Source organism: Nestor notabilis, unplaced genomic scaffold, assembly GCF_000696875.1.
Source record: "Nestor notabilis isolate BGI_N333 unplaced genomic scaffold, ASM69687v1 scaffold29174, whole genome shotgun sequence".
Taxonomy (NCBI): Eukaryota; Metazoa; Chordata; class Aves; order Psittaciformes; family Psittacidae; genus Nestor; species Nestor notabilis.
In genome coordinates this window covers 2,550-15,316 of record NW_009927385.1, presented here as the reverse complement: position 1 = coordinate 15,316, position 12,767 = coordinate 2,550, and the positions used below count along the sequence as shown (strand labels likewise).

The following is a 12,767-nucleotide window of genomic DNA, read 5'->3' as shown; positions in this document are numbered from 1 at the left end:
AGAGAAGCATTCATTTGACCTGTGAGTAAACGTCGGTACATTGAAGACTTTAAGACTACAGCTTGCTGGTAGACACCACTATGTAACAATTGAGCCCTTTGTATGATAACTGATCTGCACCCATGAATCTACTACCCCATAAAAACAAGGCTGAAATTTTATGAAAGGGCAACAGAAATATTTCAGGCTTGTGATTTGGGGTTAGGCTGTATAGCAGCTAGGTGTGTGGGAAACCGACTTTTTCCGCCCCATGTGATAAAAGAGGAGTCAGAAACAAGCATTGAGCTAGAAATAAATCATTTATTTTAAAACAATACAGGTTAATAAATAGATTAGTTATCAGAAAACTTAATAAATAGCCTTTTATATTACACAAGGCAAATACAACATGCCTATAACTAGTTTTTAAAAAGCAAAGAGAGTAAGCTTGACTTGTAAGCCATTAACAAATCTATATATACATTATTTGGAAGCTAATAAAATAAACTGTTTTTATGTAATCTGTAGTAACTATATTGCAATAGCATTGAAGCAATCAAACCTAACACCGTATGTTTGTTGCCAACCACCTTTTCCCCATATCCCATTAGAACTAGTTTTTACATTCCAGGGGGAAAAAAAAAATCCCATTAGAACTATTTTTACATTCCAGAGTAAAAAAAAAAGGGGGGGGGGGCAGGAGGGAGGGAGAGAGAGAGAAAGTTCCACAGTTGAAAAGGAAAATACCCCTTTTGTGTAATATTTTCCACTCTGTAGAGCAACTGGTGGGGGGAAGGAGGGGGGGGAAACGACACCCAACACAACAACAAAAAGATAAAACCCCCAAACTTATTTGCAGGTTTCAGAAAGGATTTCTTAATCTGCAACATTTCAACACTGTTGTCCGAAATACTTGGGCACTAGTAATAGTAACTGTTGACGTAATTGGTGCCTAACATGGTGCACACTAAAATTCTGCATCACCTAAGTCCATATTTAGTAGCACCAAGGAGTTCTTACAAAGACTAATCTCTCTAAAGAAAAGATAACAGGTAATAGATAAACATTTGATTTAACAGTAAAACTTCAGCAGTTACACCATCTCAAGACAACTGAGGAAGATCTATAGGATCCTCGATGTTTTATATTTATGAAACAAGAAGGTGAGAGGGGTACAATGTGCAAACAACTACCCATTTAAGCCCCCCATATTCATTAACTGCAAATCTTTCTTAAATACAAGCCCTCTGTTTTTTAAATGAAAAGGAAACCTAAACCTCAGTTTCTAGTGTTCCAACAAATTAATTCCAGTGTTTTCAATTTTCAGTGCTACTTACTTCAGAAAAATACATATGTTCAATATAAACCAATATTATTAATAGGAAGCCTCACTTGTCAAACTGCGATATGACAGGTTCTTATTAATATTAGTTGCAGCTCACTAATAAATAGGCTCTATTTACACACAAAGAGTCATGGAAAATCAGTACAACAGATAGATAACTTGTTTAGAGATTCTTCTTCTTTACATAAGTATTTAAGGTGTAACAAATCTTTTTTTTTTTTTTTTTTTGGTTGTATCAAAAAGGTTTCTATTCTCCTACTGAACATTTGAGGGATTTTTGGGTTTGACACCTAATAAAGATTGTGACTGACACATGTAAATCCTCCATACACTGAAGGGATAATGATCAAAGACCTATCTTCAAGTGAGTACCAAGTAAATATGTTTGACTGGTATAACAGAAGCCAGACATACGGAGTGGAATGCCTTTCATATGGATTTGACCTTCATTCAGATGCATCCCACCACTGTGATGAGTCTACTTTTTGTATGCATAGCCTCTCTCACTTCTATTTTGGAATCAAAACTGAAGTATCTGGCTCGTAGCTATCGACAGATGTAATGCAAAGAGAACGTGAAAAGGGCAAACCCATGAGGGACACCAAAGCTCAGGAGACAACTATGCACATTTGCTCCCTGAGATGATGAACTCATATCTGTTACATGCAAAGTACTTACTTGTCAAAGGTTGGGGGAAAAAAAGAGGGAACAGCTAAAATTCAGCTTCAACAGTGCCTCTTTCTAAATCAGAAGATCAATAGGACTAAAAAAGGCAGGACACGTAGAATGAGGAGGGCATGAATGGAGGAGGGAAGAATCATACCAACAGTGACAACGGAAAATGGTAATACATTTCTAACTTAAAACTGAACCAGACCCAGTACAGCAGAACACTGCTACACACTGAACAAGGTAGCAAAAATAAAGGTTTCAGTTATTTAGCATTCATGATGTAAAAGACTACAGATATAAACGATGCGCAAGGCCACAATAATTTCTTTCACCTTATGTGCTGGCTTTTGACATCTCTGTTTTAAACAAAGTTAACTAAACATTTCTAGAAAGCTCATCATAGATGAGGAGCAGCTGAGGAGAAGAAACTTACGCAGACATTTACCAGCTGTAAGGATGGTCAGAGGACCACAGAACACGGCTACTACTTTATTCTTACTCTGCATAGTGAGTGCTTATCAAGTAAGCTTGTGTGTGGTGCAGAAAATGGTGAGGTTTAAACAGGGCAGTCAAGTTATTTTGGATCCAATATTACTAATAATTTGCATATGCACCTAACATACTAGGATAGGCACTTTCTAAATAAATAAGAATGAATTTTAAAGCAAAAAAGGACAAACAAATATGGCCAAAGGAGGATTAAGATGCAACCACAATCATTTCCATTCTGACCTAAAGATTTTCACAGAAGCCTTCCGCGATTAAAGGCTAATACAAAACCAACATGCAACTCATAAACTCTGAATTTGAATTTTGAAAAGACAACGTGATTGTTTCAGAAAATGGCTAATGTTGTTTTTAAGAGTAGGTCATTACAGGTCTCACAACCTATATACAACTCCAGTTTCAATCAGGAAAGAAAAAGGGAATTAATATGACAAAACCTAACTGTCTGCTGAGAACCAAGATACCATCTTCCAACCAATAGCTGACAGAGGTTAGTTTTAAGCAGCTTTCATAGTCCCAGTTCCTCTCATCTACAGTTCTCAAACTTTCTAGAAACCATACACAAGATTTGAAAATCCATGAAGATGGCCCGTTCTCTGCTAGCGCTACTTTATTTCACCAAGATGCCCAGTTTCCATGCTGACCTGTAACACATGTTTCTGCTAACTCAGTCATTCCCCTGCAATTAGGAGTTTATAAAACAAGCTTCCAAATAACACAGTGGGGCTCCTATTCCCTCAGAGGAGTCCCTTCGGAATACTAAATATTTAGGAGTCACTGTTGATTATTATTGCTGCCATTAGAAAGGCTTATACCATTCCTTTTAAACTAAAATAGAGGCTGAGTTTTGACATTAATTCAGGTCAACAAAAACCAGCCTGAGAGCGAGCAGTATTACTCCCCATTAATCAACATCCACATTCCTGTCAGCCATCTGCAAAGCTACGTTCATCATTTCTTTTTGAATTACTGTCTCGTAAACACGCTGGGGTTTTTTTGTTTGTTTGTTTGAAGAGACATTCTGAACTAGAGATGCTGGGTTCCACTGTTCCCTTCCGTTTTTGTAGTTGAGTGGAAAACAACATTCATTACTTTTCAAGCTTCCTTTCCAAGTTTTTGACTTGTGATGTTTTAACTACCAAACCTAAGTAGAACATGAAAATCAACTTACTCTTTTTTTTTCTTTGGCATATCAGTACTCTCTAAATGGTTTAATCTGAACAGTTCAGAATCCTGATGATAGCTTAAGCTCTCTGTGCTACTTGTCAAAATATTATGGCTGAACTGTTCGCACAGGTCTGAATTACTGGATCTGATTACTGGATTTCCCTGTTGGTTATCTGAAACTCAGCCCTCGGAATGCCTATGCCTTTTCAGACTTGGACACCCTTTTCCCACATTAAAAAAAGGTTCAGAGCATCTTTTTTGAGCTATGAGAAATCTCATGCTCTTCTCTCAAATTTCTTTTTTTGTGGTCCCTGCTTATTAGTTGCTTCACAAAACGGCTCCCTGTATTTAGTCACGTAACTAAAATAAAGGTATGCTAGATTGCTTTAAACAGTCTGCCTGTAGATTACCTCTTCCCATTAGGACTATGGGTTTTTCAGAAGCTGTCAAGGCATCTGAGGGTTTTAATTCAGGTTGGTAAATTCTTCTGAAAATGTGTGGCTTCTTCTGGGTGCTTTATGTGTTCAGAATTTGAATATAGTCCAATATTATAGGCAGTAAAACTGAATTATTAAAGTAGCATAGGCCATCTGAAACAAATACATTCACATTTATGCAGTATTTTTGGATGACAAAGGCACTGAAATAGTTCTGATCTGTTTACAAATAAGCCACCATATAGGCAATGAGTCTGTGCATATTTTCCACATCCTTCACAGTCTTTCTGTTGGCTCCGAATTAAAAACTCTCAGATGAATGTGGTATGTCTTAATGCACGTAAGTTACAAAGAAAAATGCATATCTGGACACTACCATCAGCTGATAAGGAATTAGTGAAAGATTTTTAAGGGTCCACTGCTCTGTATAAGAATTCAATTTAAAACTCCCAAGTGTTTTCACTGCCTGGCAGACCAAGTTGTCGAGACAGTCACTAAAAAGGACAAATCTGCAGTCCATGGTTCAACCAACATTTGTCTCAGAATTCACAGCCTTGACAGTGAACACATTGCTATATTGAGATTAACAAGCTGTTGTACTCCCTTCTTCCCTTTCCCCCCCATATTTTAAGGTATACATCACTTATGAAAGGTGTCAGATTGAGTGCATTAGAAACTGATGTTCTCTGCCCACAGAAACAGTACCTCAGAAGCTACAACACAAGCTTTCACACACAGGTCTGTCAGAATATCCCCTGATCTTTTCTGATGGATTACCTTTTACAGTAAGGAAATACATCAGTCTCTATGCTGACTCAATCAGTGGTTCCAATTAAGGTCATTTATTGTGTTGACTAGGGTACGTGGACAACTGTTCCTTTGAAACTGGATGGAGGCCTCCAATTCATTTCACATAGACCACCAAATTTGTCAGAGGATAGCTACCAACCTGAATCATACTTGAATCAGTGACCTAGAAATGAAAGGCTCTGCATCCTTCCCTGAGCCATCCAGTTTCCCCTCAAAAAATGTTTTAATCTGTCTTCATGTTAGGTTTATTTAAATCCCCGATATTGAAGTTGAATTCCTTGAAGACTTGTATAAGAACAATTCCAATAGATACTGTGGTGAATCCACAAGCCATTCCCAGGAAATCTACCACTCCTACATTACTCCATTCCCTGAAAAGGATGGCTGAAGCCAGCAGGACTAGGCTGGTAAACACAACATAGTAGATGGCACCAAACACAGAGGAGTCAAAACATTCCAGTGCCTTATTGATGTATCTGAACTGAATGATAATGCTACATCCTAATACTGCCAGAAGTACCAGACAGAGGTATAGGGCCCTTTGACTTGAGGGGTTATTGTGAAAGATATCTTGAGCAGCCAGCCCAATGCCTTTTGTGCTGGGAACAGTAAAACTGCCCAACAGAGAGCAAATACTGATGTAAACCATGATATTAGTAGGTCCATGAGCTGGAGCTATCCAGAAGATAAGCAGGAGAAGCATTAGCAGCACTACGCAGAGATAACCCACGAAAACTGGAAAACAAAAAGAAAATAACGTAATAGCAAGGTGCAAACTCTTGATCTTTTGAAGGTTTTAGCAGGCAAATCAGACGCAGACTATTGAATATAGATCCAAATAAATCACTGAGCTTTTACAGACGTTGTGGGTGTCTGCAACCCATGATGTTCTCATGTTCTTTGTGTAAAACAAATAAATATGTAGTAAATTACATACTGTTGCACATTTCAACTGGATTTAAGATGGCTTATTTATTTTATTCTCTCTTCCACCCAGACTATTCTCCTTAAAGCCCTCTATGACAGACAGCAGTGATAACACCTCATTCATAATCAGTTCAATAAAGCATGGCGTGTGGATGCAGCAAAGAGCTTAAACATAAAGTTAGAGCCCATTAAGGTGAACGAGTTGTGTAGGTACAGTTGGAAGAGCCAGAATGCTCTATCATTTACATGATAGCACCAGTTCACAGATTAAAGTGGTGAGAAACATTTCATGCTTTACAGTTTTAAAGAGATGTATTTGCAATTCATTTTGGTCAGACTGAAATGGAAAATTTAGACTAGGGTGTTTGTTTTGTTTGCAAATTTTTTGGATACCTGATGTTATTAGGCTTTAGTTTCTCTCACCTAAAGCAATTAAAGGAAATAATAGCTGGCAGTTTAGCTCTTATGCAAGAAAAATGAAAGTGGGCCTGGCACATATTAGCACCAGTATGTGTGCTCCAGCAGCTACTGGGGCTTCACATTCTCTGTGAGAAAGAACAGGCATTTCAGCATATTTCTCAACAGCCTATTTCTACACACCTTCATTGTGCAAAGAAATCTGCTCGGAACATAACTGGCATCTAGTATAAACTTTTAACAAAAACAAACAAAAGAAAAAAGCAAACCAGCAAACCCATGCAGAATTAAAGAACAAAAGACTATCAGCATTTTTTATCTTGTATAAAGCAACTCGAGATCCTAGAATTATACCTTTCATCTCTAAATAGCAAGATACACTTTTTCATCATTTCAGAAAATTACAAGTTGAAATGGGTGTTTTTCTGAGCTTGCTGTGTAGGATTATGTTTTCCAAAGTACCCATGTTTTCCTTTCTGCACACATGTATCAATAAATCTGAGGAGTTTCAAGTACAGCAAGGCATAGGTTCCTACACAAAAGCTCTACAGGCTGCCTCTGTCCTGTCATGGTTTCTTCAAAAGTCAGTTTTCCTAACTGCAAGAAGTGGTAAACCTCTTCCTCCTGCGTGCTCCTGATCAGCATTACAAAACCATTATGAGTTAATAAAAGAATAAAGTACCTGGATTTGTAAGCTTCTCTTCAAGCTCAGCCTGAGTCGTTACACTCTCGGACTTTGGGGAATGGATGATGAGAACAACAGACCCAGCGCAGCTCAGCAAACATCCCAGCTTGCCAAGAATGTTCAGTTTTTCTTTCAGTAAGTAAGAAGCTAAAATAGACCTTTCACAAAGAGGAAGAAAATTAAAAGTTTGACTACATCCTGTTAATAATGCTGTAACAGTATGTGCCACATGAATTTCCCTCTTAAAGTAATAGTATCAAATGTTGGTGCACCTGTGACCAAATATTGGCAGATCCTCAGAACTAATTTCTGAATTATTTTAAGAAAGATTCATCGAGTTACAGTCTTACTTATCCCTGATGTCTCATCTCGGGGAAAAAAGAAAACCCAAAACAACACAGGCCCCCTGCCCCAAATCCCAATAGACCCAAAATGAAAACAAAACCAACCCCCAAATCCCCAACACCCCCCAAAAGAAACACCACATGACCCCCTCCATAAAAAAACAAACAACAACCCAAACCCCCAAACCATACGTCTGTCACCCAAGGCAGTTATCTACCCATTAACAATTCAGTGAGTTGTCACGAAGGCCCATTTTAGAGGTGTTAGGTAGTCATGAGATAAAAGTGACTTGGTTACAAAGCTCGCAGGGCTCAGCTCAGACATGTGGCTGACCAAAACACACAAAATTATGTGACATAGGATAAAATAATAGGTGGTAAGTAAAGCACTATCTGTGCACTTCATAGCGTATAAAACTAGAGACGACCATGAAGCCCATACAAAGCAGTACACTCTACTGCTACACTGGTCATCTACACTCTGAAGCAGATGACCAGTGCAGTCACATACACAGTTCAGGAGGCAACCAAAAATCTGGAGGCAACGCACAGCTTCTTTGTTTTTAAAGACTGGTACTTTTTCACTGGAGTAGTTTCACAGCTGTAGTTCAGCTACTCACAAAACATTTAGTTGCATATTAAACTCCTCAAACTCACTGCCTTTTTTGTTCCCCACCCTCCCCCGTGAACATAACGTTCAAGAAGCTGGGGGCATGCATATGCAAGGGACTCCCCTGCTTCAGGAAAGAGGCCAAATCCAATTTAATGAAAATCAGCATCAATAAACACGTGTGGGCTGTGGATAGCAGGGGAGAAAAAGAATGTGAGACAAAAGGAAAGATCTACATAGTAAGGGAACTGTGAATAAGAGAATTACTGGAAAAGTTCAGAATAATATAGTGAAGGGAGGAGGGGGGGGAAAAACACATTTATCTCTTCCAGATCATAGTGATTGTTAAAGCAGAAGATACTCAGGAACCCTTCTTCACCATTGCTTCCCCCCCACCCCTCACTTCCACCACTCTGCTGAGGAAAATGGGAATAGGTGACATAATAAAACATCATTAACAGTCATAAGCCTCACATCTCAGTGGACCTCCAGTGATGAAGTAGTAACAACATTCAGATAAGAGCAAGAAAAGCAAACTCTTACCCAAATGGAACGCCAAGAGCTCCCAATGGCGTCACTAGCACAGTTGGGACTGCTGTGTATGCCAAGAAATTCCCTATTTGACCCAGAGCCACTGTCAAGAGAACCAGAAACAAGTTTTAAATCCCTTTGTAAAAAGAAGCAATGAAAACTTACCCAATGCTGTTTGGGAAAGATGACCTAACAGGAAACCAGATGTTACGGATTTGGTTAGCTCTGATAATGCTGAACTTAAACAAAATGGCTGGAATTTTTTCTGTGGTTTTCAATTATTTTTTAATATAGGGTTTATATTTGCCACACAAGAAGATCCAAGAGAGCACAGTAAATAATCTCATCTGCAGCTTTTCTTAGCTGAATATAAATAAGACCACGAATTAGAAACACTCACGGATTACACTCAAATATCTCAATATTACACTCAAATATTTAAATAAAGAGAACCAAAAATATATATAACCCATGATTTCATCTTTGGAACATGCACACATGTAACACGAATGCACTTGGTTATAGTTCCTAACACCAGTGTTACCTTTTGGATGGGAAATAAGAGAGTACCCAAGAAAAGAATACACTAATGAAATACTAAGCGCAGGCATAGGGGCTCTTCAATACACAACAGACCATATTAAATTTTCACAATGCTATATAACATCAAAAGTAATTCTTGACCAATGTAAAAAGCACAGATCCCTGACAAGTCACAGTAACAGCCTCACAATCTTACTATTTTCTTTCCCCCAATAAAACCAAATTCCAAGAAGTACCGTGCTATTGCACATCACAGCTGCGATAAACAATTCATGCGTTCGAGCTCCCAGCTAAAAAAGAAAAGCTGGATGGTTTTGCAAGTGCTGGCAAGTTTGTAATAGATCAACATGATGCATAGTTACAGGGTCTGTGGTAACTGGCAAGAACCTTGAGATTCAACACAAACTACATACAGCTTAAATTTCCAGTTGATATTAAGAGCCATTATCAGCATTTAAGAATATTTCAAGAATCCAAGCTGTCTTTATGCTCAGGCTGGCACTGCCCTCAGCTATCAAATGTTGTTACCATCATCCTGTTCTCTACACCTGCAAAGCACTGTGCAAACATTAATTAATTTAGCAAATTAGCTCCCATTATCAGTAGAGCTGAAGACCTGTGTAACCTACAGCAAACACAAAGGAGACAAACAAACTTACAAAACTGCAGAGTGTGGCAAAATTATACTAATTCAATTCTCTGAGGCTGTCTCTATGCGCAGGAGTGAGCCAGAGAAGTTAATGAGCAGCATTTCTAGAGCACAGAGTCAGTCATGGTCTTCCTGCCCTTGGGAACAGACTAACTCAGCTCTCAGCCTCGGGCTTGGTTTTCAGCAGACATATGTGGCAACTCTGGCATTACCTTCAAGGCATCCAAAGGCACTGGGCCAGATCTTGCACAGAGGACAGGGCATAGCTGGCTCGCTGTGTTTCTGCAGATTATATATATTTCCAAGTGACTCTGACAAAAGGTTGCTTTTCTTTTTCCTTTTTTTTTTTTTTTTTGGAGGTCCAGTGCCTTAACTTTCTGTTGGAAGAACCCTAACAGATGGCACCAACACTGAGGTCTCTAAAGCTTCAGTCAAACTGCACATATTGTAAGGCAACGGAGCTTCAGAGATTTTCAGTATCACCATGGATTAACAGTAACGGTCTCTTACCACCACAAGTGACAGACCGAGACTAATTAAAACCAATTACAGGAAAAAAAAGATTCTCAGTAATTGTTATCATTTATGTTGAAACCTTTGCTGCCAACCTATGCAGTCCTCTCTGGACATAGAAATTCCTCTCCAGATACTTCAGTGCTGCAAGTCAAGACATGGCTTCAGTTCTTGAAGGCACATCAAACTTTAAACTTGACAAAGGAGTACCAATATCCCTGAAGCTACTGCAACACAAAACTTGATGCACACTAACATGTCTACATTAGCAAGATGACCAGGAGTAGATCTGTACAGCAGATGTCTGCTCTACACATGTCGGGGGCTTTTTTTCAGACTAACTTCTGCCTGCTCCCTTGGACCAAAAGTCTATTTGCAGCTGGTGTGCATTAGGCATGTTCGGCCTAGCTTCATCTTAAAGTCAAGTTAAGGAGCTTCAACACTGCTCTACAACATGAAATAAAGCCCAGACTGTGGAGATAAACATAAGATTCGCTTTGCAAGTTTATTCCCCATCTGCAATAAAACACTAGCACAGATGTAGCCACTACAAAAACCAGACACATCTATACTGCCATCAAAACCTGCACTGAAACTAATTAATTAGCCAATTAATTAGTTTAATGCTCATTGAAATACCTGTGCACATGCTGCAATCACTCTTTTGACTACAGTGCAAGAAAAAGTCCCTTAGCAGAATCTGTAGCCTCTCCTTTGCAGTCTTCAGTAATCCAGTGGATCCCAAGGCCCCAAAATGGCTAGGCAGTGTTATGCTGAGTCAGCATGCCAACAGAGAAATGCTTGTTCACCATCTGAACAAATATTGTGAAAATAAGTTGGTAGAGTTTATGTGGGTTTTGTTAGTCATCCAAACTCTCAAATTCCCTGCCAGAGAAAACCATGTCAGCTGTTACAGCTTTACCCAGATAACTGGGGATGTTGCTAATTGCCCAGGCACTGCCTTTCTCTGCATCCCAGAGATGTTTACCTGGCTCTTGCTGTTGCTGTTCATGACTCTATTGCAATTCTGAACCTATACTATCCTTAAGCAATTCTTTCCTTGGTTCCTTTTATAAACTTACTGAGGCTTTGTTTTGAAATACCTGCACCTGGCTACTGGACAAAAGCCAACTGATACTATTCCCTTCAGCTGTTTGCCTTCATGCAATTCAGTCAGCTCTTTTAAGCATGAAATCATTTTCTCCGATTCACCAAGATAAACTCCTGTAATAAAACCTCTTTTATTTTAACTCCTTCTGTGCACAGATTCAAGATTGGAGGCTCATGAGAGATAAGCAATAGTGATTAACGCACAGATTTATTGCTCCTATTTGCAGCTGCAGGAAGCAGGAGGAAGCTGAAAGAACTACTTAAACACAGGTTAAATTAGCTGAGGACTTTCCTCTGAAGCTCTGTTGGCTTGTATACTTGCTGTGAACTTTGTCCTTCAACAGATCAATCTGCTTCCTTTCCTTTTGCATTGCTTGGAGACAATAAAAGCAGACTTCCCTTGGTGCCACAAAATAAGGGGCACAACTGGACCCATATACTTCTCAGAAACAGCATCAGAACATTTCCAAATAATTCACAAAAGGCTGTATGAGAGTCTAAAACTGGAGCATGATTTTTCAGCTCATGGGTAGAACCAGGGCTGAACTGCAAGATGAGAAAGCTAGCTGCTCCCTATGCTCAGGATTCGCATTAGAGAGCTAACTTAGTGTGAGCAGAGTTTCCAAAGATAAGAGTAAAATTACACTGATCTCATATCGGCACCACACAAGGCTTCACATTAATCTTGTAGATTAAAAGCAAAACTGAAACTGTATCTGTTGAACTAGAAATCAAAAGGACTTTATTTTTGAATTAATCAAGGCTGGCAAAGTGCTTTCTGATCTAAAGAATAACATATGCTCAACGAGCCCTTTTGTGCAGAGGGACATTTTCTTATTCAGCTTTGACTTTTATTAGATACTCAGCAGACCAGCTCAATCCAGAGACACAAACCGTGCAGGAACCCAGAGTCAGAGCAGTGTGTGGCTGCCAACGGCTGCAAGTACCAAACAGTTCAGAAATGTGGAAAGATGTCTGACTCAGGTTTGTCCCAGCTCTTTGCCTTCTCAAACACTGTCAGCCACAGTAGCCAGAGTGAGAGTTTACTAAAGGTGGGATATTTCTGACAAATAGGAATTTTGTGACAAGTGAGCATGAGACTCAAGATGAGAACCAAGATTTCCTGATGTCATGTTTCACCATCTAAGTGTAACTACTGTCAATAAAAATCAGATCTTTTAAGACACTTACTTGCAATAGTGCCAGACCACCATACTATATCTGTTAAGTACGAAGTACCTGGAAGAGGAAGTATAGGAAGATATATTAGGAAAATATGAAATTGCAAAATTGGAAGTACAAAACAATAATTTCAACAGTCTCAACTATTAATGACCTTCATCTTAACCCCATTCTTCAGTGCAACTGAGTGTGAGTAAATAAACAGAAGGTGCTTGGCTTTGGCCTAAGTGTCAGAGTTAGACTTTCCTAAGGCAATGTATTAGTCGGAAGTTCTGAAAGTACCTATGTGGTGCTAACACGGTGTTACATACAAGAGCAAAATGTCAACAAATACTTCTG

The 12,767-nt window shown here is 39.0% G+C and overlaps 1 protein-coding gene across 1 annotated transcript; it reads right to left on the bottom strand.

Moving 5' to 3' along the window:
• Positions 1-5,140: 5,140 nt before the first annotated feature.
• NIPA1 (non imprinted in Prader-Willi/Angelman syndrome 1) lies at positions 5,141-12,485 on the bottom strand (the record flags this gene model as incomplete). Its single annotated transcript, XM_010014040.1, has 4 exons — positions 5,141-5,652; positions 6,944-7,104; positions 8,444-8,534; positions 12,438-12,485. Coding segments are annotated over 4 exons (812 nt in total), but the record flags the coding sequence as incomplete, so codon positions are not given.
• Between the last annotated feature and the right edge of the window lie 282 nt (positions 12,486-12,767).